Source organism: Dromiciops gliroides, chromosome 6, assembly GCF_019393635.1.
Source record: "Dromiciops gliroides isolate mDroGli1 chromosome 6, mDroGli1.pri, whole genome shotgun sequence".
Classification (NCBI taxonomy): domain Eukaryota; kingdom Metazoa; phylum Chordata; class Mammalia; order Microbiotheria; family Microbiotheriidae; genus Dromiciops; species Dromiciops gliroides.
Window position 1 is genome coordinate 35,925,850 of NC_057866.1, and position 27,433 is coordinate 35,953,282.

The 27,433-nt window shown below is 40.7% G+C and overlaps 1 protein-coding gene across 1 annotated transcript in view; it reads right to left on the minus strand.

The window, feature by feature from the left end:
* PDHX (pyruvate dehydrogenase complex component X) overlaps window positions 1–27,433 on the minus strand; it is a 75,397-nt gene that overhangs the window by 47,518 nt on the left and 446 nt on the right. The window contains exons 2-3 of the mRNA XM_043970013.1: window positions 14,229–14,309; window positions 2,846–2,946 (exon numbers count right to left, since the gene is read on the minus strand). Coding sequence (XP_043825948.1) covers window positions 2,846–2,946; window positions 14,229–14,309 — 182 coding nt within the window. The remainder of the gene's footprint in view (window positions 1–2,845; window positions 2,947–14,228; window positions 14,310–27,433) is intronic.

Below are 27,433 nucleotides of genomic sequence, written 5' to 3' on the forward strand. Positions count from 1 at the left end.
AAGTGATGGCTATATAACCTGAAGAAAATCAATTAAGAAGCATTTATTAAAAAACACCAACTCTGTGTCAAGAAATGTGTTAGAAAAAAGGAGCAAATTAATTGTTCTCTATTGTTTGAATTCTTAAATAAAGACACTAATTTTGTTATTCTCTGTCTCCTACGAGGATAGGACAAAAAGAAATGGGCACAAAATGAAGGAAGAGATTTTGGACAGAAATCTCAATGGGAAAGATGGTTAAAACACTGAGCCCAGTTACTGAGGTGGGCAAACCTTCTAGCAACTAATTTGGATTTTTAAAAAATAATTTAACCTAGAGGCAAGAACTGTACTAGAAGATATAAGACTTTTCCAATATTTTCTAACCTAGGATTCTTCTAAATAAATACAGAATTCGTTTTATTTTTTTCCCTCATGTAATGAGAGTTAAATATCAATTCCCATAAATCCTGGGAATTTAAGAGTAAAAGAACTTCCCTTCTCTGATACTTGCATCACATTTTCCTCATCAAGTGTTTCTTCTAATCTTATTTCAGAGTGCAACTCCAATTGGCTAGCCATTTTTTTCAAATACCAAACACACTTTTGCCCAAAGGGACTATTTTACAGAGAACTCACACAAGGCAAGTGATCGCATGGAGGTCCGAAGAAGTGATACAAGGACACTCTCAAGGTCTCTCTGCAGAACTATGGGATCGACTGTAAGACACTGGCACAGGTCTGCCCAGCTTGGCATGCCTGCCTCAGAGAAGGTGGTGTGCTCTATGAGTAAAACAGAATTGCAGTAGCACAAAAGAAACATGAAATGTGCACATTTAGACACATCTGCACTCCAAATATTCATTTGGACGATTTGTGCCCGACATGTGGTAGAGCCTTTGGGGCTTGGAGTGGTCTGATCAGCCAGTCAGACACACTGTACCTGGATCCCGACACAGTGATGTCATTTCAGTCCTCTTCTAGCACAAAAGACAATCAACCAAACAATTTGAAAGAGTCTCTTCTGAGCAGCACGTCTATAGAAGCCGCTGGGCACATAAACAGCCTCTTAATCCCTTACTAGTGGCATACAATGGCATGACCCTCTAAAACCTGCAGCTCTTCTATAGATGACTTTCCCAATCACATCCGGATTAGCAAAGGAGCCATTGCTGCCATCTAAGCATCTTTAAAAGCATCAACAGCCAAGTGAGACATAAATGGAGAACCTTCCAATTCCATCAGGATCATTCCGAACAAGAGAAATAACAATAATGCCATTTCCATGCAATACAACAGGGACACGAATTCGATGCTGAAAATGTCTGCTTTATGTATAACAAGTTAATGCGAGGCCATGTGACACACAAACCCAAAGTAACGTATCACTTTAAACACACACATGCAGATACATGAAGCTGTCATCTCATTAAAGTACTCCCTCAAAGGAAAATCATGTCTAGCCCTTTAAAGATAATTGGTTTTAAGGGCATTATGCTCACTTGAACATACACATCTTCATATGTTTGCAATTTTTAAAGTCTCATTACATTAGTCATATTTTTGTGAAAAGGCAGATGATAGATGCATAAATATATGTACGTATGTGTATCTTTCTTTCTTTCTTTTTTTGGGCAGGACAATGAGGGTTAAGTGATTTGCCCAGGGTCACACAGCTAGTAAGTGTCAAGCATCTGAGGCTGGATTTGAACTCAGGTCCTCCTGAATACAGGGCTGTTGCTTTATCTACTGCGCCACTTAGCTGCCCCCATATGTGTATATTTCTATGTGTACATCTTTCAAATAAGGTGAAGTCAACAAGCATTCATTAAGTGCTTATTATGAGCCAGGCACAGAAAATGTTCAAAGTGGATTTTCTCCTCTATGCCAGCTTCTTGGGGACAGGCATTAAAATAAAATTGTACTTGCTGCCAACACACCAATGATGGCAAGTAGATCCCAAGAATATACCAAGTGACAAAGGAAGTCAGTTTGTGGTTTTAATTTTGCCACATAACTCTTTACAAAAGCAGACAACTCACATTGGAATAAAATAAATAGATAATTGTATAGAAGTAACAAGACAGAGCTACAATCTCTACCCAAATACAAGCCCCTGAATACTATGGATATTGCAAAGATGATTATAATTTCAAAAAACAAACAAACAAAAACAGGAATAGGAAATCTTTTTGGAGGGGCAGGGGGAGGGAGGGGAGGGAGAGGGCAGGGAAGAAATGCAGAGCCTGTGCCTCCCTAACTTCTCACTAAGGTTGGGAGTTCAGGGGTCACTTAAAGGCCCAATTTCCTGTTAACTGGCACAGGGGCCTTGACCTGCTCCTCTTATGACCAGGTCCAATTTGTAGACTGGTGACCCTGGTACTAAATTTAGTGCAGATATCAGATCAGCTTAGCACAATGTAGCTTGGGGCTCCTGGGTTCGAGAGATTCAATACCCTCGGTCTGCCCAGAATCTGCTTGCTCAGAATGCCCAACAGAAAACACTAGCGCCAGCCTACTACCAAGAAAGTCAGTTATTGTCATTCACATTTAATGTGTCAGTACCTTCATTTTAAAGATTTTAATAAGACACAGTAGCTGTATGCCTTTGATTTTCAGATAAATACTGGACTTCATTCCAATGTAATGAAAAAAATCAGACTAAAATAAAAGCTTGAATGAGGTTATTCTCTTGTCAATAAAGTACAATAAACTTCCTAATGATGAGAAACTAAATCTCTGCATAACATAAATACAGCGAAGGCAAACGTGAATATATATTTACACTATAAATTTTCAAAGTATTTTAAATGATTAATTAAGCAATAGAATTATAACACTTCTATATCTACAAACGGCAACTTACCACTATTTTAGCCAAAATGCCATCGTCCCCTGAATCCAATGTGACCACAGCCTTGTCTGTTTCGATTTCACATAAGGCATCTCCAGCACTCACTGTTTCACCTAGAAAACAAGTGCAGGATCTGTTTAGGGTTTTTTCTGAGGTCTTAAGATGTATCTTTTTGCATATGAGAATGAATGGCAAATGGCTATATCCTTAGAACAAGAGAAACCCTGGGCTCCATTTTTCTTCCAGCCGTAAGAATTCATTCACAAACAGAAATGCCCCAAAATTCACAGGAAGTGTCAGTGGAAAGAGAAATTTAGAAAATAACAATTGAAGAGAGGCATTTTATAAGGATAGTTTTAAAGACACTGGCTTGATCAACCACCATTTACAAAAGATGTCTGGCACTGTGGCTACAAAGACAGAAAATAAAAGGGCACCTGCTGGGAAGGAGCTGACAATCTATCAAGGGAGAAGTATATACTGGTAGCTAGGGAGAGGCAAGAAAAACTCAGGCACAACCAAGTTTCTTAATGTGGCATCCATAAACTTCTTTTTCTTTAAAATACTTTGATAACTATTTCAATAAAATTGGTTTCCTCTGTAATCATATATTAATGTGGGGACAGCTAGGTGGTACAGTGGATAAAGCACTGGCTCTGGATTCAGGACGACCTGAGTTCAAATCTGGCCTCAGACACTTGATACTTAATAGCTGTGCGACCCGGGCAAGTCACTTAACCTTTACTGCCCCGCCCCCCCCATCATATATATATATATATAAATAAATAAAATATACATTTATGCATTTTAAAACATTTTTCAGAGAAAAGGTTTCTAGGCCTCCCCAAGCTGTTCAAGGGCCCATTGAGTTGGGGAAGAGTAAATGCTACTTCCCTTTTGAAGGAAAAGAACGATTTCAAGAGGTAAAAGAGTGGATTCCCAGCACCTGGAACATCCTGTGAAATGGTGCGGAGTCAAGATATGGGATTCCACATGTAGGGAACAGCAAGAAAGCCAACTTGGCTGGATTGTAAAGTGAATGAAAAGGAGTAATGCATACCAGGCTTAGAAAAGGAGGCTGAAGTGATATCCCCCCGAAAGGGTTTAAAATGCCCAAAATGGAAAGCTGGAGGTACAAGGGAGGCTCTAGGAGTAACAGAGTAGGGGCATGTCATAGTGTGGAGGACAGACCAGAATGGAGAGAGACTGGCAATAAGCAAAGCAGTCAGCAGGCAATTCTAACAGTCAAGACTAGAGGTGAGGATGGTCTCAACTGGCTGAATGGACAGGAAAAAGGGGATGGATGTGAAGTACAGTCACCAAGGGAGAATCAACAAGACCTGACAACTGGATGGGAAGCTGAGGAGGGAAAATGCAATGTCAAGAATGACTCCAAAACTGTGGTTCCTGATGACAGGGAGGCCCTCAACAGAAAGAATTCAAGTTCACAAGCACAGTGACTTTTAGTGTAGTGAGTGAGAGATTCTGAGATAAGCAACTAAAAATGACCAGCAGCTGGAGAGTAATTTGTACATGTGTGTATACTTATAGTGTGTGTGTGTGTGTGTGTATAAAACATAGCTTTATTCTCTACAAACGATGTTTAAAATTAATAAAATTTGTGTTTTAACCTCAAACTATCTTCAAAACTACAAAACAGCTGAGGTAACTACAGTTTCAGAGTACATAATCTCATTTATTCTGCTTGATTTGTTTTAGTAACAGATGCAAATTTCAAATAGGAAGGATTTTATCCCTCTTTAAATATTTCTGTGAGCATTTTACCCAGAGATGTGGGGTGGAAACTTTTCATATGAAAAGCCATATGATAATGGAGAAGGCCAGCAAACAAGAATATGAGAACGCCTGAAAGACTTCTCTTCTCTACCATCTTGTGACACTGATTACATACATCACTTTCCATCGGTGACTCTCAATTTCTTCATCTGCGAAATGAACGTGTTGAACCAAAAGATCACTAAGTTGTCCCCCAAATCTCAAATTCTACAACCCTATACACAAATTTTAAAACTACAAAGCTATCATTTTTTTTTAAATGGGAAGTAATGTTCCCACAAGGAAAGAGGTTTGGGGATTCATGGACAGTGAATGAATTTGTTAAATTTTCATTAGCTTTTTTTTTTTTTGGTGAGGCAATTGGGGTTAAGTGATTTGCCCAGGGTCACACAGCTAGTGTTAAGTGTCTGAGGCTGGATTTGAACTCAGGTCCTCCTGGATCCAGGGCCAGTGCTCTACCCACTGTGCCACCTAGCTGCCCCTCCATTAGCTTTTGATTCTATCAAAATAAAGGTACGAGTGTCATGGCAAGCATACTTCTGCAGAACAGTAGTTACAGTCATCAGAATAACACTGTTGGCTTTATCAAAAACTTGTTACGTGGGCAGCTAGGTGGCGCAGTGGATAAAGCACCAGCCCTGGATTCAGGAGGACTCAAACACTTGACACTTAACTAGCTATGTGACCCTGGGCAAGTCACTTAATTCTCACTGCCCCACCAAAACAAAACAAAACAACAACAACAACAAAAATCTTTGTTATGGAAAAGGTTCAACTCTGACCTTCATGGATATTTCCCCCAGAAAAAAACAAAAACAAAAACAAACAAAAAAAAAAACCGGCCTCTTTTTTGGTTTTTTATTGGATAAATTCAAGAACAACTTACCATTTTTAAGACTTGGATCTTTGAGAAATCATCAAACCAATCCTTAAAGGTTGCTTCCTGCATGTATTTCTTCTGTGTACATTTGACTGGAATTGCTACTCTTCATTTTACTAATGATCATTTCAGCATCCTCATATGATCACCCACAACCGAGCTATGAAAAGAGCCCAACTGTAGTCACCATACTATCAAAGTGAAATGAATAGACCACCACAGAAACACTAAAAAATCTCTCCCGTTTCGTCTTTTTTTTTTTCCCATTTCTGGTCTATTCTTTGTGCTTCCAGATTCACCTATAAAAAGCCTTTCTGCTTTGATGGGCTGCCTTAGTCAGTTTCATGCCTAGATTTCTGAAAAACAATTATTACAAATGACCAGTGAAACACATTAAGAAAATACACTAATGTAAGAAATCTTAATTTCTTAGTGTTAGTCCAAAAGGTTATTCTTTAAAATAAAAAAAATCTCAATAATTCAATGCAGAGCACAGTTTTAAAGGAAAACTGAGCTTTGTTTTCCCCCCATGGGACCTGTAACTTCACTGCTTTAGAAAAATGCAGGTTAGGAAACACCCACTACACCCAGCAGATTCACAAGGACTCTAGGCTTTCTAGTCTAGGAGAGTTGCTAGGCATCCTGGGAAGTTGATTAACTTGCTTGGGATTGTGACCACTATGCATCAGAAGCAAAACTTGAACTCAGAGTCCAGCTCTCTATTCACTATACATTGCTGCCTCTTGTGTCACTTTTTAAAAAGCTCAAACTCTTCTAATATAGATTAGAATTAATTCACATTCTAATAAATACTTCAATGTATCCCCTGTGTCATCAAAAGGAGAACTTTCTTTACAAGAATAGATGGTAAGCAGCTCATGCCTTCTTTCTCAGTCTGATTATCACAGATGCCCTTTCAGCCTCCTAAGAGGATCTCCCCAATAAAGAGGTGATGTCTTGTCTAGTTACTTTAATATTTCACAAACACAAATGCAATCCTCAGGCTCTCCATCTGGTACTCTTGTCACATGACTGACCCACTTCCTCTTCTGGTCAAACTATCCGTGGTGCAGTCTACCTACCCACAAACCTACCACGCACCTTTTCACTATCCTTTAGGTCACAGGTTCTTAGCCAGAGGTCTGTGAACTTGCTTTTGTTCCCTAATGTTTTGATAACTATACATAAACAATCCATTTTACTTTATGCACTTTTTTTTTTTTTTAATCAGGAATAAGAGAACAGGTTTATTGGGGTACAAGAGAAACCGGCCGGGAGGAAGGTTTTGCCAGAACAAAACGCTTCCACTTTATGCACTTTTAAATAGGATTCTGAGTAGGGGTTCACCAGACTGACCAAGAGATCCAGAACACAAATAAGGCTAAAAACCTCTGCTTTAGGCAGATATCAGAAAAACCTGGAAGGACTTAAATGAACTGATGCTGAGTGAAATGAGCAGAACCAGGAAAACATTGTACACAGTATCAACAATATTGTGTGTTGATCAACTGTAATACACTTGACTCTTCTCAGTTATACAATGGTCCAAGATAGTTCCAAAGGACTCATGATGGAAAATGCTCTCCAAATCCAGAAAAAAAGAACTATGGAATCTAGATGCAGATTGAACCAGAGTATTTCTTTTGTTTGTTTGTTTTTCTTTTTTGGAGGTTTTTCCTTTTTGCTCTGATTCTTCTTACACTTACACAGCATGACTAATGCAGAAATACGTTTAATGTGATTATACATATATAACCTATATCGGATTGCTTGCTGTCTTGGGGGGGGGGGATGGAGAAAAATTTGATACTAGAAATCTTATAAAAACAAATATTGAAAACTATTGCTACATGTAACTGGAAAATAATAAAATACTGTTATGGAAAAAAACAAAATGAAACCAAAACCTCTGCTTTGGATCATCTGCAACCTTAATTCTTTGGAGATCATAGCCTTCCACAATTATTAGCCATATCTGTAATACTAACCACTGTGAGGATATTGTCATCACTAACATGATCACATCTTTCTTAAAAATACAAAACCCCAAAGCATGAAGTACATCATAGAGGAGAGAAAGGCAATAGGCAGTTAGCAAACTACTACAAACATTGTCAATGGGGAGTTTCAATGACAACTGTCCACATGATTCTGTCAGTAGCAAGGATTTCTCAAAGGGATGCCCAGGATATGTCACACAATATAGTCTCAAATGCTTCAACTTAAAGAAATGTCTGTCATTGGAAATGAGGAAAAATAAAGTTAAAATCACATAAAAGAACTAACATTTTGATGTATTTTTTTTCCTGTAAAACTAAAAGCACTTCACATAAATCAGTAGTAAAGGCCTATGTCAAATAAGACTGTGGGACAAATCTGATCACTTTAAAGTAAAAAGTTATCTTAAAGAAACCCTACTCAACAAACTTTTTATAAAGGAATGATGTGATCTCAAAGATGTGGAATATGTGAATCAACGCTTAGGACAATTCAAAATCATGACACAATCCTTGGTTGTTCAGCCGTTTGTATGTCCAATTCTGCAATCCCATTTGGGGTTCTCTTGACAAAAGATACAATCTACAACCTCCAAAGTATTTCTTTGCTCACCGCCCAACACTGATTTGTTCTGCTAAATGTGGAATAATGAAATAAGCATTCTTATGTGCCATGTTAAATTATTACTCTGGATGTTTATCTAAAAACAGCAAAATCAGCCAGTAACTATAATACCTGCTGCTCAAGGATTTGCCTAGTATTTAAAAAAAAATAGAGCTATCACCCTATGTAGAAGCAGCCAGGTGGTGCAGGGTACAAAGCACTGGATCTGAAGTCAGAAAAGGAAAATTCAAATCCTACCTCAGACACTTAATTAGCTGTGTGACCCTGGACAAGTCACTTAGCCTCTATTTGCCTTGGTTTCTTTTATGTAAAATAAGGTAATAACAGCACCTACCACACAAGATTGTTGTGAGAATAAAATAAGGTCATATTTGTAAAGTACTTTGCAAACCTTAAAGTACTACACAAATTGTATTTTTAATATTATTGCTCATTATTATTTTAAAAACGCAAAATTTCATAGCTAAAAGAGACCAGAGATACTTTAGTTCAACTGGGCCTCCTTTAAGAAAGGGAAAAAAAAAAGAAAAAAAAAGGAGAGGAGAAAATTCTGTCATCTAAAAGGGGAAGTGACTCACCTTTTGTCATATGGTTGATGAGTCACAAGCCCAGAATGGAAATCAATCTTAACTTTTAGTCCATTATAGTCTACTAAGGGCAGCTAGGTGGCACAGTAGAGTGCCAGGCCTGGAGTCAGGAAGACTCATGTTCCTGAGTTCAAATCTGGCCTCAGACTAGCTATGTGATCCTGGGCAAGTCACTTAACCCTTTTTGCCCCAGTTTCCTCATCTGTAAAATGAGCTGGAGAAGGAAATGGCACACCCCTCCAGTATATCCACCAAGAAAAAAACCCAAATGAGTCAGACACAACTGAAAGTGAACAATGCCACCATTCTACATTCCCAGTTACTACAGATTTATAAAACCCTGAACATGAGCAAACATTTACTTCCAATACATAGCCCATTTACTTAATAAATGTTTGAACTAAAATGAATGCATGTGTATAAACATGCATGTAACACAAATATATGTGCATATTTTATATATTTATAGGCGTTGCTATAAAATATGCCCGTATATTTTATATATGAAAGACTACAATCCCCATCTGTGTAAGCATCCCCCCCAATACTGTTCAAATTATAAAGCTGCACAGTAACAGCACCCCTGGCGTGGGCCTAAAAAGATCCCTCCAGAAGGGAAAAGGGATCACTATTGCTCAAGAGCATCAGCAAAAATGCTACCGTGTGGCACTGACTCATAAGAGATGAGGCCTTTTAAGGGCAACATTTAGAAGAAAGTATCGGCTACAAAGATATTAAGATGAAACGGTATACCACCTATGTAAAAATGGACCAGAATTCCTATACTATTGTAGGACCTGGAGATTAGCTGGGTCTCGTTTCCCAGGTGAGGGCACACAAATAGCAATGAGCAGCTGTTAGGAGGTGGCCCCATTTCATCTCTACAAAAAATCCAGCCAACAGGCCTTTTGGTTATACCACACTGCCTGAGAAGGTGATGAATCTATGAATGCCTTTTAATATTCCCCATGTTCTAATATACATGAATAACTTTTCAAGTGACAGTGGGCGAATGGAACACAAATGTGAGTTCACGAATCTTCTTTGGCAATGTCTAATTAGGCCTGGAAATTTGGTGAAATTAATCTTCTTACAATTATCCCTAACAGACTGCTCTGTGATTGAACCATGACTTGAGAACTGAGAATAATACTAGGCCAGCACATATAATACAGAAATAACCAGAGCTCATTAATTCATCAGAAATGAGAAACTAGAAATAGATTCTGAGAGATTATATTATTTATGAAGGTGAAACTTTCATAGACAAACTTGCAACAACTTAATTGCTCCCAAGAGCCAGTCACTCAGCTGCCTGAGGTTCACAGCTTAGATCAGCAGGAGGCCCCACGAGGAGGGAGCTAGCTAGCACCGCTGCTCTCCAGAAGATTCAATGACAGGCAGCAGTCTCGTAGACATGGGAATGGGAGGTCATCTGCCTCACCTGTCAGTGCCCTCCTGAAGCTGCCAACAGTGATCGCTGGGCACATTCAATCAGCAAGGATTTATTAAGCACCTACTAAAGACAGAAAACTGCTAAGTGAAGGGATAAAAAAGATGAAAACAAAACAAGCCCTGCCCTCAAGAAACTTACATTCTAAAATGAGGGTTCTTAACCTTGTTTGTGTCATGAAAGCCTTAAGCAATCTGCTAGAGTCAATCAACTCCCCAGAATGAGGTTTTAAAATGCATAAAATGAAATACACAGGATTATAAGGGAAACCAACTGTTGTAAAATAGAGCTATCCACACAGGAGAGGAAAAAGCAAACTCTGAGACCCCGATTAAGAAGCAATGTGAGGGGCAGCTAGGTGGCGCAGTGGATAGAGTACCGGCCCTAGAGTCAGGAATACCCGAGTTCAAATCTGGCCTCAGACACTTAACACTTACTAGCTGTGTGACCCTGGACAAGTCACTTTACCCCAATTGCCTCACTAAAAAAAAGAAAAAAAGAAAAAAAAGAAGCAATGTGTCCGTGTGCGTATTTGAAGAGCATAAATAAATGCATAAGAATACAAAATAGATATAAAGTAGTTAGTTATGGAGGGAAGGCACTGGTAGCTGGGAAAAAATGGAGAATGGGGAAAGTCGTCATGCCAAAGGTGAGGCTTAAGCTGCAGATGAAGGAGTTAAGTAGCAATTCTGTGAGGTGGTCATAACAACACTAGTTAATAATAATAGTAATAGTAACTAACATTTACATAGCATTTACTATGTGCTCCACACTATGCTAAGCACCTTACAGTTATTATCTTATTTGCTCTTCACAACAATCCTAGTAGGTGGGTGCTACTATCATTTCCTTTTCACAGATGAGGAAACAGGCAAACAGAAGTTAAGTGACTTGCCCAGGGTCACCCAGCTAGTGTCTGACTCCAGGTACTGCGGTGCCCCCTAGGTGCCAATAGTAGTGAGGTAGTGAGAAGGGAATGCATTCCTGACCCCAGGGGACAGCTGATGTATCAAGATGTGGAGGGGGGAGGGAGATGGAGCAGAGAGAAAGCCAGACCAGAGGACAGAAAAGGCTTTAAAAGCAAATAGAGGGGCAGCTAGGTGGTGCAGTACATAGAAAACCAGCCCTGGATTCAGGAGGACCTGAATTCAAATCTGGCCTCAGACACTTGACATTTACTAGCTGTGTGACCCTGAGCAAGTCACTTAACCCCAACTGCCTCACCAAAAAAAAAAAGCAAATAGAGAAGTTTATATTTGATCCTTTGGTCAATTAGTAACTGCTTAGTTTATGGAGAAAAGGAGTAATAGTCACACCTGTGCTTAAGGGAAATTATGTTGGCAGCCAAGTGGAAGATGCAGTGAAGCAGAGAGAGGCTGAGGCAAGGAGACCAAACATGAGGTCATCGCAATAGTCTAGGCCAGGGGTGATGAAGGTCTGAACCTCACACCCACCAGACTCGCTAACACGGCAGAAAAGAAAGATGACAAATGCTGAAAAAATAGGTACACTAATGCATGATTGGTGGAGTTGTGAATTGATCCAACCATCCTAGAGAACCATTTGGAACTATTCACAAAGGGCTACAAAGCTGTACACACCCTTTGACCCATGTAACGATTGGAATAACGCCACCTACTGGAGACTTACTGTAGAAGAGTTCCTCCCATGAAGCGAAGGTCTTTGAGGGCAAGACCAGGAGTCTTTTCTTTGGCGTCAGGAAGTGACGCAGGCTAGTGGGAGGAGGAAGGAAGAGACTGGCGCTCGGTCTCGGGCTCTCTTTCCTTTGGACTCTGGTGGAGAGCGGAGCTAGAAATGTGCTCTCCCTTTAATAGATAGGAATCTAGGCCTTTCTCTCTCTTTACCAAATTCTTATTCTCCTTAATAAATGCTTAAAAGTCTAACTCTTGCTAAAGCTTATAATTTATTGGCGACCACTCATTAGATATTTTAGACAGTTTAGCTAGAATTTTAGCCCTTAACACCCATGTGAGAATCAGAGCTGAGGAGAAAGCATGTGACTTGGCATCTGGAAGTTTCATCTGTAGAATCACCTGTAGTCATGTCAATCAAAGCTACCAACCAAATAAGCTTGGAGCTGTGTGTGTGGACAGCCCTGTTTCCTGTTTCACAGACGGCTTCTGGGAAAAGCCATTGAGGATTGGCCTCTTTTTGTCCAGAACTGGCTTGGTGACAGCAAAAGGAGAAAGGGGGGGGTGGGTGGGGCTCGGACACTGGCTTAGTGGTAAGACATTTCACGTGGGCTGTTAGGAAAGGAAATTGCTTTCTTTCTCTCTGGCTATACCGAATTAGATATGAGCCAGGATTTCCATGCCATAAGGAATCTATTCTCAATCTCTCTCTCTCTCTTCACTAACTTATATATATTTTAATAAATCTTTAAAAGCCTAAACTCTTGCTGAATTTATCAGTGATTTTTAGCCAGCTTCCCCCCAAGACTGGGGGTGGGGGGAGAGATTAGAACCCACATTTAGATTTTAAACAGAACACCCAGCAATACCACTACGAGGTCTGTATCCCAAAGAGATTGAAGAAAAAAATAAAAGGACCTATAGATACGAAAATATTTATAGCAGCTCTTTTTGTTCTGGCAAAGAATTGAAAATTGAGGTGATGCCCATCAACTGGGGGAATAATGGCTGATCAAGTTGTGGTGTATGACTGTGATAGATTCTATTGTGCTCTAAGAAATGATGAGCAGGATGGTTTCAGAAAAAAAAACTGGAAAGACTTATATGAACTGAAGTGAGCAGAACCAAGAAGATCACTGTACACAGAAACAGCAATATTGTATGGATGAACAACTGTGTAACAGTTAGCTACTTTGATCAATACAACAATCCAAGACAATTTTGAAGGAGTCAAGATGAAAACTGCTCACCACCTCCAGAAAAAGAACTGATGATCTGAGTGCAAACTAAAGCATATTTTCTTTCGCTTGCTCTATTTTTCTTGCGCTCCCTCCAAAACACAGCTAATGTAGAAATGTTTTACAGACTTTATATGTTTAATGAGTGTCATATTCCTGATCTTCTCAATGGACAGGGGAGAGGCAAGCAGGAGGAAAAGAAATTACAACTGAAAATAATTTTTTTTAACAATTTAATTTTCACAAAAAGGAAAAAATGGGTGGCTATATGACTATTATCCTGCTTCTGCTCACCTCTCTCCACCAATTCACAAAAGTCCTCCCAAATTTCTCTGGTTTTCCCTTTTGAGAACATCAGTACCCTGCAAGTCCTCCTTGAGGTCAGGGACCTTACTTATCTTTGTACTGTCAGTTCCTCACACACAGAAAGTGCTTAACAAATGCTGGCTGAAAGTAATGAAAGGTGGCTGCCACCTACCTCTCCAGTCTCGTTTCCTATACCATTCTCTTCCCCCGATGTTCTGTTCCAAATGGACTGACAATCGGTTTCCCACATAAAATACTCCCTTCTCCCACTTCGGTGCCCTTGGTACCACTGCCCCATCCCTTCTACCTGCCATGCTACCAAGCACTAGGCAGCCTCAGTGATGAGCTTTTCCTCGTCTATTAATTCTCTCTCCATGCAGAAGTTATTTTTATTATTCTAGTTACTCATCTGGGTACATTTTGTACCCTTCCCAGTAGTCAGTCAGTCAATATGCATTTAGAATGTCAATTCCTTGAGTAACAATTGTTTTTCCTTTCCGTCTGTATCTTGGACACCTAGCTAGTGCCTTGTACAGAATAAATGCTAATTGTTGAATATCAATGTTACAGTGTCAACGAAATGGTCAAAAGAAAACCTGAAAATGAAACTGGGGGAGTTGTCTTTTATATCATGAAACTAATATTTAAAGTCAAAAGTCTAAAAATAGAAGCATGGCCTTATGATACCATTTTTTCTATGCAAGGAAAAAAAACCAGACCAACAAGATGGGAAAGCTTAATTTTCACTTGTTTTTTTTATAAGCTGACCAAGTAACTCAATTTACATCAGTTTAATTTACACCAAAACCATGACTAAAACTAATTAACCAAAAGAAAATCCAAAACAAACACATACTTACCTTCCTTTTTCAACCATTTCACAATGTTTCCTTCTTCCATAGTAGGAGACAAGGAAGGCATCAAAATTTTAATAGGATCAACTGAAATAAAAAAATGGGAAAGATTAGTAACTAAATATGTACGTCCTAAGATTTAGATTCAAATTCACATCCAATTCCCCCCCATCTCAAGTTAAGTGGTAAGATGAAAAAGAGAACCTCATGATGGGGGGGGCGGGACGGGATTTGAACACAACTCTCAGTGACATCAAGAAGCCAGTAAATAGCACAAATACCTAAAAATTCTTCAAAAAACCATTTTAGTACAGCGTCATAGTCACAACAGGCATTTAATTTTGAACTGAATAGTGTACAGGAAGTCCAGTAGATACAGACAGAGTGAGGCTTGGAAAGGAAAAAAAGTCTGGGCTCAAGTCGGCCTGACTCGGAGCAGCTGAATGACAGCAGAGAAGTCACTTAACCCTTACCTGCCCAGGTATCTGACCTCCAAGCTGAAGAGCAGGTAAGATCTGCATGGGCAGAGAGGAGGAGCTGCTCTCTACACCGATGAAAGGGACCCACCTCCATGGGGAGAGGGGTGGGGTGGGGGACCCCTGACTTTCTCAATTTCTCCTGAAATCACAGGAACATCTGAGGAGTACTGGGGCTGCTGATATTTTTCCCTCAACACTTGACACATGACCAACTCGGGCTTCTTTTCCTATCATAAATTTCCCTGATGATGCTTTAAAATTCCTCAGTGTTTATACACTGTATTCTGCTCAGACCAACTATATTTCTGTTCCCAAGAACAACAAGAGGGAATTAGGAACTCTGAATTCCCTAGAATCCCCTGCTCTCCTTCTTTGGTTTAATTCTGGGCCTGACTTGTGGGTTTCTACTGTCTGTCCCAGGCATACAAAGTGATATGATAGACTAACTATGGACTGAATCATTATATGAGAAGGAAAATTTTCCCCTCACCGATTTTAATCTGAAATTTAAAATTTCTCATAGAATGATGAAGTACTGATCATGCTATACTTTTTAAAAAGACAGCCAGTCAGACAACAAAGGTTTTCTTTTATTACTCACTTGGATAAACCAAAGTCTTCAACAAAAACACAATTAGAAACTGAGTTCAACATCCCGTGTTTATATATATGTTCAGTATAGCTGTGTACAAAACCAGAAAGCAGTACAGTGATGAGTTCAAAGGACCTCGCCCTGAGTCAGACCAGCTGGCTAGCCTTAGGTAAATCCCTTAATTTCTGTTAGCTCAGTTTCATCATCGGTAAAATGGAGATAATATGGGCACAAAGCTTAGGTAATGAGGCTGCTATGAAGAAAACATTTGGCAACATTTAAGTGCTAGAAAAGGGTGAGTTGTGATTTTAATGAGGTAAACATTTTGCAGTGAAATGCTGGCCATACCACACGGTATTACCTGTTAGAAGGTAAAGGTCACTAAAACTTCTCAGGGCCTCAGTTTCCCCATCTAAAAAACCAGGGGGGTTGATCTTGACCTCCATGCCTTCTGTGATGCCATGATCCTAAGCTTTGGTTAGGTTTCCTTGCACATGGATCACCCTGAAGTCCACCCACTTTTCTGCAGCATGCAAATACTCCTGGTTACCCACTTAACCACCTTCTGACACAATCTCTTTGTCCCCATTTCAGAACTCTTTCATTCCTGCCTGAGGGAGCATCTACTTCACAGCCACTCCTGTCTTTAATATCACAGATAATGATGGTACAAGGAGGCCACAAGCAGCAGGACAGGCCAACAATCTAAGGATACCATGAGGCCATTTCTGAAGAATCAATTCTCACAGAAGCGTCACTTCTCAACACGTATTCAGTCATCATTTAGGAGGTGCCTATGAGGGCACTGGGGACACAAAGACCCAAACAAAATGGATGAAGAATACAGCTGACACAGAGCTGGAACAGCTCTAAGGTGGAAGGAGCCTGGCCTCAAGGACTCTGAGATCCCATCTCCTCTTGTAAGCATTCCCAGGCTCACCACATATTTCCCAGCCCTATCACCTGCCTGCCAACTCTTGTTTCCTTCCTTAGATGTGCAGCCTTCCTCTATTAAACTGTGAACTGCTGGAGAGCAAGGGCTAGCAGCCCAGTTAAAAGGCCCAGCACCTGCATTTTTAGTCATTCCTCCATTTGGTCCAAATAATAGTTACAGATAAGGAAACCCCAGATCAGGGAACATAAGGGTCTAGTCTAAGGTCACACAAGGATTAGAAACTGGGTCTTCTACTCTAAACCAAGTGACTTTCCCACTGTGCCACAATGCCTGCCCTCACTGCCCCAAGGGTTTCCATTATATTGGGGGAACATGTGTAGAATAAGGTGTGGGGAGGAGGGCGTGTGTGTGTGTGTGTGTGTGTGTGTGTGTGTGTGTGTGTGTGTGTGAAAAATCAACATTCACACAGAAAATTGAACACAAAATATACACAAAGCAATATGAGAGGTGGGGAGGACTAGCACCCAGATGGGGGAATGGGGTGGGGAAACATCCCTTCCTGTGGGAGGCAGTATCTGAGCCAACCTTTGAAGGGGAGGGCATAAGGCAGAGATGTGGAAGGGATACATTCCAGGCATGGAGGAGATCCTCTGCCAGGGCACAGAGATGGGAATGATAGGCTACATATGGGAGACAGCAAGCATGGCAGGCTGCTTAAGACTTATAAGTGAACAAAGGAAAGTCATATTCAACACCTTAAAAAAAAAAACACAAAAAAAACTGGAGCCAGGGAATTCAAAGACACTTTATCCTTGGGTCAAAAGGAGCTGCTGAGTTTCTTAAACAAGCAGTGACATTGTCAGCCCCAAGCTTTAAGAAAAGTGTATTAGAGGGGCAACTAGGTGGCACAGTGGATAAAGCACCGCCCCTGGATTCAGGAGAACCTGAGTTCAAATCCAGCTTCAGACACTTGACACTTAGTAGCTGTGTGACCCTGGGCAAGTCACTTAACCCCAATTACCTCACCCCCCCCCCAAAAAAAAAAGTTTATTAAAGAAGAAAGCAGTGTGAGGCAGAGAGAACATTCGGGAAGCTACTATAATTGTCCAAACAAGAAATGCCGAGGGCCTGAATGATGAGGGCATCAATGGAGAGACAGGAGAAATCCAAGAGACATGCTGAAGAGAGAACTGACAAGGTTTCACAATGGACTGGATGGGGGGATTGAGGGAGAGGGACTAGATGAAGAAAAGCCTGAGGTTTCAAACTTAGGAGATGAGGAACATGGCAGGATCTTTACCAAAAACAGGGAAATTAGGGAGAGGAGAGCTTGGGGGAAAAGAAAATCAATTCTGTTTTGGACATGGTGAGTTTGAGATACCTACAATTCAGGACAACTGGGGTTAGATACAAAGAGAAAAGAAAGGCTGGGACCTTGTAGTAAAAAGGCACAAGGAGTGAGACAAAGATGATGATCTGTTGAAAGGAGACAAAGGAGAGGCCTCAGCCTAGTCCAAGCCACATACATACACTATTTGAGAAAGGGCAGAATCAGAATTAGAATCCAAGTCATAAGATTCCAAATTTGAGAGATTTTTCTCAACTAAAGCTGTAGCTATGACATCTGCATGCCCATTCATGCCAAATATGGTCAGAGCTGATGCCCTCAACACCCAAGTCTCTCAAATATTTTCATAATTGTTTCACCTGCTATGACAACAATCCCTCCTTCTCATCTAAGATTTTCCTATTTCTATTACTGCTGACATTGAGAACTATACTGAGACCTTTAATTTACTACTGTTGAGTATATGGCTTTCAATTTAACCATTAGTCCCAAATAATTTTCCTTGTTATTTAATAAAAAAGAATATAACCATTCCTCATGTGGCCATCCTTCATGGATGAATTGAAATTGCTTCTCTGAATTCACCAGCAATGAAAATTTTAAATCCCATAATAGATTATCATTGTCCTCTCTCTCTTTAAAACTGAAGAGTGAGAGGATTCAAAGCAAGGAAGTGGAAAGGCTGCCTTCTGGTAAATTACAAGAGTTTTTTTTATAGTTAGTAAAATTGCCTAGAGAAAACACATCTGACAAATGCCTCTTGAGAACTGCATCTCAGAATTCTAGTGCCAGGTAAAAAAATAATCTGTTAACTACAGTAGGTCTCTCGTCTGAACTCAGTTTTTTTTTCCAATTGGTCCATTATACAAAATTATTTTACCAAAATGTGTTTTTTCTAATATGAAAATTACGTAATCATAGTACTAGCATTCAGTCAAAGTGCAACATACACTATTAATTTCTCTCCCTTAGCGGTACAGTAAAACATATTCAGAGGAGATGAACTTTTCAGGCCTCCCTAGAGTTTAAATAATACCCAACATTATTTGGTTTCATTCTTCAAAATAAATGTTGGTCTCTTTTCTCTGCTCCATTAAGCTCTCTCCTGCTTACCTGTGATTGTTAACTGTGGCACCAATTAAATCCTCTACTAACTGGTCTTCTTCAAACTTAGGGGATATGGGAAGAAGTGGCTTCTCCTTCCCAGTAGTGCTGGGTATTGTTTCAATTGCAATCCATACAAAGGTGGAACTAAAGCAGAATGTCATTTTAAGAGTTTGGCTCGGGGCCGCTAGGTGCTGCAGTGGAGAGAGCACCGGCCCTGGAGTCAGGAGTACCTGAGTTCAAATCCGACCTCAGACACTTAACACTTACTAGCTGTGTGACCCTGGGCAAGTCACTTAACCCCAATTGCCTCACTAAAAAAAAAAAGAAAGAAAGAAAGAAAGAAAATAAAAAATTAAGAGTTTGGCTCCTTTTACACATAGATAGCAAGAGAGAGTCAAATGGCTTTAAAGACGATCAAAAGAAGATGCTCAAAAATACCCTTTAAAGTTGTATGTAACCTACCTAATTTATGCATAAAGAAAACCATCATTGTCACTAATTTAACAGTGAAGAGATGAAAGCCAGTGGAGATGCTGAAGCAAGCTTTGTGCTATTCAACTGAAGGCCCTGGACAATAGGTAACAAATGAAGTCTCTTTACTGAGACTGTGCCATTGTTTCATCTGCCACAAGGATACAAAAGTGCAGGCTTTAAGTCAAGAGGCTGAATGGCCGTGGTCTTACAGCAGCTTTTTGGGATGCTTCCTGCATTCCTTCCAAAAGCTATTTGCGAAATTCTACAATAAAAGTTTCCAGTCTGTTTCAAATAAAACATCCAAGTTTCATCTTCCCTGGAATGGATTTCTTTCTCGAAGACAATTAAAACACTCCAGGCCTAACAGTTATATCAAATCTCCAAGCTAGTACTCAGTCACAATGACACTAAAGAGTCTCCACACCAAAAAAGGTTCCTATCTCAGCAACCTGTTAAAGGACCCATGCAAAACAAACTACTTTGCAGTTAATAGGAAGCAGAGCTAAGCTTCATTACTCTGACTAATGTAATGAAGGAAGTTCAGCCGTTGACATATGGTACTGCTTGTGTTTCATGTTCAAGTCTTGAGTTTCTCGACTACAATCCAAGAACACGGGAACCATGAAATGAAGACAGACCGATGCAGAAGTAAATCACCAAAGCCTTTTCAGCTTAGCTCCCTATCTTACCATTACTTGCATCTTCTGTAATCATTATGGGAAGGGTGTAGCTCATTTCAGTCACCTGCCTTCAACAAAAGAACACATTAAATGAAACTGAATTGTTCAAACAACTGCAAAAATAAACCACTCCTGCCATCTACAGGCTAGCTGAAACAAAGGAGAAGTAAATGGAAAATTGTAAATCAAATGCTTTCTTAATACTGAAAAAAGGGAGCTCTTGAGGAAAGGAACTAAGGCAAATGGGGACCCCCTCTTAAGAAAACTGTTTGCTTAAAGTAAGTCTTCTCTGTTCAAAGAATTGTTTTCAAGTAGCACTGCGGGTTTTCATGTACCAAGTAAGACTCCACTGATAGTTAGCTTAGATCATTACTACAAAAGATTTATTCTGAAGTTCAAGGGCCTCAAATATTGAATAAAGGATGGTATCAACTATGTATCTCAACTGAAACTGTTGCCATTTATTTATTTATTTGTTTGTTTGTTTATTTATTTTTGCAGGGCAATGAAGGTTAAGTGACTTGCCCAGGGTCACACAGCTAGTGTCAAGTGTCTGAGGCCAGATTTGAATTCAGGTCCTCCTGAATACAGGGCCATTGCTTTATCCACTGCGACACCTAGCTGCCCCTGAAACAGTTATTACTAACAAGTTGCTGATGCCCCATCTATCCTACAGAATAGATCTATAGCATTTGTGAACTGAAAGAAAACCTGGAAATCTCAGTGTAATCAACCCATTTTAGAGATGGGAAACTGAAGCAGAGAGAAGTGGCCTGGCCAAAACCATCCTGCCAACAAGTGTCCAAAGCTGGAATGGAGCATCTATTTCTGACATGCCCACCCCCACCCCCAGGCCCTTCCCACTCTACACCACTGGAGGAGAGGGGAACTGAAGAAAGGGAAGGTGGTAATTAGGCAGGGGAAAAGACAAGGGGAAAGAAGAGATGGGGCAGGGGAGAGAAGTGGGTGATTCCTTGAAACACCAGGGGGAAGTCATTGCTATTTTGTTTTCCAAAAGCTGACAAGCTTAGTATTATGTCAATAAATATTGGTTGATGATCAAAATGAGAAAGATCTGGATTTCCTCAGCATAAAGCTAGCATTTATATGGTGCTTTAATGTGTGGAAGGCACTTTACATATATGATCTGATTTAATCCTCCCCACCCTGTGAATTAGGTATTATTATAATGACCCTTCTACAGATGAGGAAACTAAGGCTGAGAGAGTTTTCATGGCTGGCCCAGGGTCTGAGCTGGGACTCAAAGGCCAGGCCTGTGGACCCACTGGCATCCTGTCAATGAGTGGGGCAGATAACCACGGCAGCAACTTGGGGGAGGCCCAGAGGTCTTCCTGATCCTAACCCACAGACGGGGATCTTCTCACCTTCTCTTGGATCTGCAGTCACTTCTGAGCAATTATGCAGGTGCTGGGACCAACAAGAAAAGCCCTTCTGTTTGGTGTCTGCAGTGGTGCGTGTGGGGAGATCACTGGCCATGGAGTCCGGATAACCTCCTACAGTGGCAAAGCTGCCCAGTTCAGGGAGCCTCGGGAGGTCTCAGCTGCCTCACCTGTAGAAGTGGAAGGAAGGGAGGGAGGGGACGGATGTTTTCCCTCAGGACCTCTAAGGACTCGACATTTATGATTAAGCACAGGAAATGATGGCTGAGAAGGCTATATAATCCAATACTACAAATAGTTCAGTGCTTAGAAGGTTAGTCTTAGAGTCAGGGAGACAAATACTAGCTGGGCAAGTACCTGAGCAAGTCACTGAACCTCTGCTTCAGTTTCCCTGTTCATAAAATGGAAAAAAGAATAGTATCCACCTCCCAGTGCTGTTGTGAGGATGAGATATTTATGAATATGCCCCCTCCCCAAGAACCAAGAAATGAGATGGAAAGAGCAACATTCCTGAAAGAGCAGGAGAGAAAGGTGGCAGACAGGTGGCAGGGACAGGGAGGGAAGGCAACAGACACTTCTGAAGCACCCCCTGTGTGCCAGGCCCTGGGCCAAGTGTCTTATAAGTATTTCTCTCCTTTGATCCCTTGTGAGGAGCAATGGTGCTTAGTGAGAGGAAGCTTTGTCGAAAGAGAGAAAGCACAACGTAAACTACAACTAAAAGAGAAAATGAAACCTCAGGCCAGGGCAGAGGCAGAACGGTGTGGCCAAGACCAGATGTGAGCTGGGGCAGAGCGCTTTGAACTCCCTGCTCCTCCTTTGGTGAGGCTCTAGATATGCACCAGCAGGAACAAAGACGAAGAAGGTCAGAGACTCCTCCGACTCCTCCTCCTGGACAAGAGCACAGCCAGAAGCACATGGGAAGCTCTGAGGGGAGGCGAGCCAAGGATGGGGGAAGCAGTCCCAGGGAGCAAAGCATGTAGGGAGGTGCAGAGGGGTTGCCACCAGCAGGCTAGGCATCATTCCATCAGGTAAAGAAAAAATGGAGCCCACTCTGGGTCCAGAATTATGCAAGGAAAGAGAGACAGGACTGAGGCCAAAAACCAACGATTCCTATAGACAATAGGGCCTAGTCTTGGTCACCACACCTGGGACCAATGAGGCACTGCCAGCCCATCCAAGAAGGACAAAAAGTCCCAATCCAGAAACTGAGGTTGGGGATAGTAGTAAACAGAAGAAAATGCTAAACACAATGAAGAAATACTATAAATTCAATCCCACACAAGACATGAAGCAAAAAAAAAATGTAATTTTGGATAACACAAGAACTAGAGGTGAGAATGGAAAAATTATCAGCTGAAAACAAACAGTTGTAAATTTTGCACAAGAAATAGACTTCATGAACATTAAAATGAGTCAAATGAAAGTAGTGACTCCATGAGATGACAAGAATTAAAAAAAAACACAAATTATTTTTTTAAAAAAGAAAGAAAACAAAGCATATATTATTAAAAGTAACTGAACTGTGAAATAATCTGAAGAGAGATAATGTGTATCCTAAAACCATGACACTCTGAAAAGGCCTAGGTATAGTATTTTTTAAAAAGCATAAATGAAAACTACCCAGATCAATTAGAACCATAAGACCAAGTGAAAACAGCAAGACTCCAACAGTCTCCTCCTGCAATGAAAACTCCCAAGAATTTCACTGCTAAAGTCTGGAGTTTACGGATTAAAAAGTCCAACTGCCAAGGACTCACTCACACTGTAAAGGAGAGGAGATGTTCTAAAAAGGCAAAAGACAAACCAGAATTACCTACCACACAAAAAATGCAGCTTTAATAAGGATGTTTAAGCAATCTTCATAAAAAGTTCAGAACTGAGGAGAAGTACTGAAACAAAACCATGGAAGTCCAAAAAGAAAACTAGAGGAAAATCCACATATTTGGAATGGAAGGTGATCAAGCGCTTACATTCTGAAAGAGGCAGATGAAACAAGTGTCCCTTCAGTCAGTCGGTCAGTCAAAAAAAAACATTTAAGAGCCTACAATATGCCAAGCACTATGCTTAAGTGATGGGGATACAAACTGAGGCAAAGAGTTCCTGACCTCAGGGACCTTACAATCTAAGTTCGGGCCAAGGCTCAGGAAGACCTGAGCTCAAAATTTGGCCCCAGTTGAGTACCAGCTGTATGACCCTGGGTAAGTCACTAAACCTCTGCTCACCTCAGTTTCTTCTTCTCTAAAATGGGGTTAATAATAGCACCCATCTTCCAGGGTTCTTATGAGGATCAAGTGAGATAAAATTTGTACAGTGCTACCTACTGTTATTATTCATAATTTCAAATTCTTAAATAAGGCAAGCAAACAACCCAATAGGCTACTACAAGCTATTTTAAAGGGAAACAAGCACGTTAAAAGGTGTTTTCCCTGCTTGGTATGGGATCCATACCAATCATTGATTTTCTCTTTCCTTGGAGGAAATACATGGGAAGATTCTGCAGGTAATTTTATTGCCAGACTACTTTAAAACTCCATGTGGCAAAAGGATGTATCATTTTCATGGAACAACAAATGGAAGGCCAGGGGCTTCTCAGAGAATAGTGGAAGAATCACATTCTTTAATTTATATACTGCTATACTAGCTATGTAAGGTTATTTAACTCTAGCACTTCATGTTAGAAGTGACTACATTGGAAATTAGGAAAAGATAAGTTGAGGTTGATTTTTTTTCTAAACTCTATCCAAAGTGTTTTCCTTTTTCTACAACAAGCACTTAAAACTTATGCTTATGGACCATCAACAGTATGTGCTGATCAACTGTGATAGACTTGATTCTTCTCAGCAATACAACAGGACAAGATAGTTCCAGAGGACTCATGATGGAAAAGGCTCTCCAAAACCAGAAAAAAAAAGAACTGTGGAATATGGATGCAGATTGAACCATACCATTTCTTTTGTTTTTGGTGCTGTTGTTTTTCTTTTTTGAGGCTTTTCCTTTTTGCTTTGATTGTTCTTTCACAACATGACTAATAGGGGCAGCTAGGTGGTGCAGTGGATAGAGCACCAGCCCTGGATTCAGGAGTACCTCAGTTCAAATCTGGCCTCAAACACTTAACACTTACTAGCTGTGTGACCCTGGGCAAGTCACTTAACCCCAATTGCCTCACCAAAAAAAAAAAAAAAAAAAGACAATAGAGACCACAACATGACTAATGCAGAAATATGTTTAATGTGATTGTACATATATAACCTATATCAGATTACTTGCTGTCTTGGGGAGGGGGAAGGAGAAAAATTTGAAACTAGAAATCTTATAAAAATAAATGTTGAGGGGGCAGCTAGATGGCGCAGTGGATAGAGCACTGGCCCTGGAGTCAGGAGTACCTGAGTTCAAATCCTGCCTCAGACACTTAACACTTACTAGCTGTGTGACCCTGGGCAAGTCACTTAACCCCAATTGCCTCACTAAGAAAAAAATGTTGAAAACTATCTCTACATGTACCTGGAAAATAATAAAATACTTTTATAATTAAAAAAAAAAAGGTAAGTGCTTTCAGGAAGTTGATAACCCTGGGTGCTCTATATAAAATGCATTCATAAGTAGCTGAAATGCTGACCAACACTGGGAAAGAGGCAGTAAGATCACAAACCTGGTCCTTGCCCCTAATAATCCAGGGTCGTTGGAGAACATTTTAAGAGAATAAGGCCACGCGATTTATCAACCAAATAGCACACCTGAAGCATGTGTGTCTTTGACTGAATCCTAAGTTCAAGGACAGCTGCTCTGGATGCTTTGAGAGAAACATCCAGAATCCACCCCCACCTCCATTAGCTCTTGTCTCCCAACACCAGGGTTTATTATTATTTTTTTTAAATGATGCAGGTTAGATAAATTGGGCTCCTTTTTACAGAAGCAGTGAAGAAAGGAGATGGAGACTGAGAAACTTAGAGTAACCAGCAGTTCCATGAAAAGGGCCCGTGTTTATCCTTATCTGACCGAGAGCCTAAATTTCCTAATCACCCTGTTTCAAAACACCAAAGTAAAAAGAGCAGGTTACATTTAAAACACTAATAATTACCCATTAACTTCAGGCTCCCTTTCTCCTATTACACATCACCTACTCACAAAATATTAGCTCCAAAGTTAGCTTTCCATTACATTTTACCATTTAAGACTTCAGGCCTGGGACTTAGGAGGCCAGCATTTGATTCTTGACTCTGATACACATTAACTATGTAACCCCAAGTTCCCTTCTCAGCTTCAGTTTACTCAACAGCAAAATGGAGATATTATACTACCTTCCCAGAGTTATTCAATTCAACAAGCATTTATTAAATACCTACAAGATGCCAAATCCTGGACTTTGTCCTCGGGTTACAAAAAGGGCCAATAAGAACCCCTGTTCCCAAGGAGTTCACACATCCCATAGGAAAACAACAGACAAAAAGACAAGTGAAGACAAAATGTGGTCTAGACCTAGGATTTTACTGCTAAAGAAATGAGAGTTATCATCAAAAAGCATTAAGTCCCTGCTACACTTGGGGCTGGAGACAGAAAGACATAAGTGATAAAGTCCTATGGTTCAAAAAATTGGGGCTGGGGAGCCAGCAGGGGGAGAGCTACACGAAAAAGGCATACAAAGTAACTAGAGTATAAGAGGGGTGTATGTATGTTGAGGGGTTGATGGAGGGGGGCAAGGTCAACTGACTGGACCAAAAGGAGTAATCTATAACAAAGGCTAAAAAGTAGGTTGGTACCAGATGTAAAGGTCTTTAAAATGCCCAAAATAGGAGTCTGTATTTGATTCTATGAGTAATGGGGAGTCAATGGAGTTTACTGAGCAAGGGAGCACTCATAAATTGGAGAATGGTCAACTTAGAACATAAGGAAACACTACTGTGCTGTAAGAAATGAAGAGTCAGTTTTTGATAATAACTCTCATTTCTTTAGCATTTTAAGTCTCACAAAGCACTGTCATCTCAACAGTCCTTTGGAGGCAGCTAGGGCAAAGGACAGAGCTGGCCTTGAGACAAATAGATCTGAGCTCAATTCTTATTTTTGGCCCACAGTGACTGTGGTGCCCCAGGCAGGTCATTTAAACTCTTAGAGCCTGAGGCTCTAAGAGTTAACAGGTGCTGATGTGCACTGATAGTGGAGGATCACTTGTAGGGAGTCCCTATGCCAGAAAAATTCTAGGTCTAAACCACATTTTGTCTTTACTCGTCTTTTTGTCTGTTGTTTTCCTATGGGATGTGTGAGTTCCTTAGGAGTAGGGGGTTCTTATTGCCTCTCTTTGTAACCTGAGGACAAAGCCCAGGGCTTGGCATCTTGTAGGCATTTAATAAATGCTTGTTGAATTGAATAACCCCTGGGAAAGTAGTATAATATCTCCATTTCGCTGATGAGTAAACTGAAGCTGAGAAGGTAACTTGGGGTTACATAGTCAATGTATCTTGTATAAAAATTGCTCAGTGAAAAGGAGTAACTATTTTGCTAGGCACCTTGTGGAACCATCCTATCTGCCCTTGGCTCCTGATGTACCCATTGCCACTGGGTGGTGGAAGGAGGGAAGATGTTAACATATTGATGGATAATGGAAGAATGGTTGTAAAAATAGCTACACCACCCATAAGAACTTCAGTATCCCATGAAAGGACTTCTAGCAACCAGCTTTGACTCTTGGTCAGGCCTTCTTTAACTTTTTCCACTTGCAACCCCTTTTCATTGAGCAATTTTTATACAACCCCGGGTATATAGAATGTAACAAAGCTTCTTACCCTTTTACCGTTGCCAAATTTTTCACGACCCCCCAATTCAGTTACTGGACCCCCATGGGGGGTCATGACCCTCAGTTTAAGAAGCTTTACTCTCGGTAACCCATCACACAATTTTGAGGACGTGCCCAGGCGCCTCCTTTCATTCTCCATGCCTCAGATACCTTCTCGCCCTGGGAGGTAGCGGTCACTCCCCTCCGGACTGACTGTAAGCTGCTTGAGGGCCGGGCTGCCTTTCTTATAACCAGGATCCCCAGCGCTTAGCCTCGGGCGCCCAGCAGGCGCTGGGATCTATATCCTGCTTGAAGGTTTGCAAAGCCTTTGACAAACGTGCTCCCACCACCCTGTTTGACAAGTGCCGATAGTGACCCCGTTTTACAGAGGAAACAGGCACAGACTCGGCGTGACTTGCCAGGTGTCACACGCCTAGACTAAGCGTAGGGGGCAGAATTTCAACTCGCG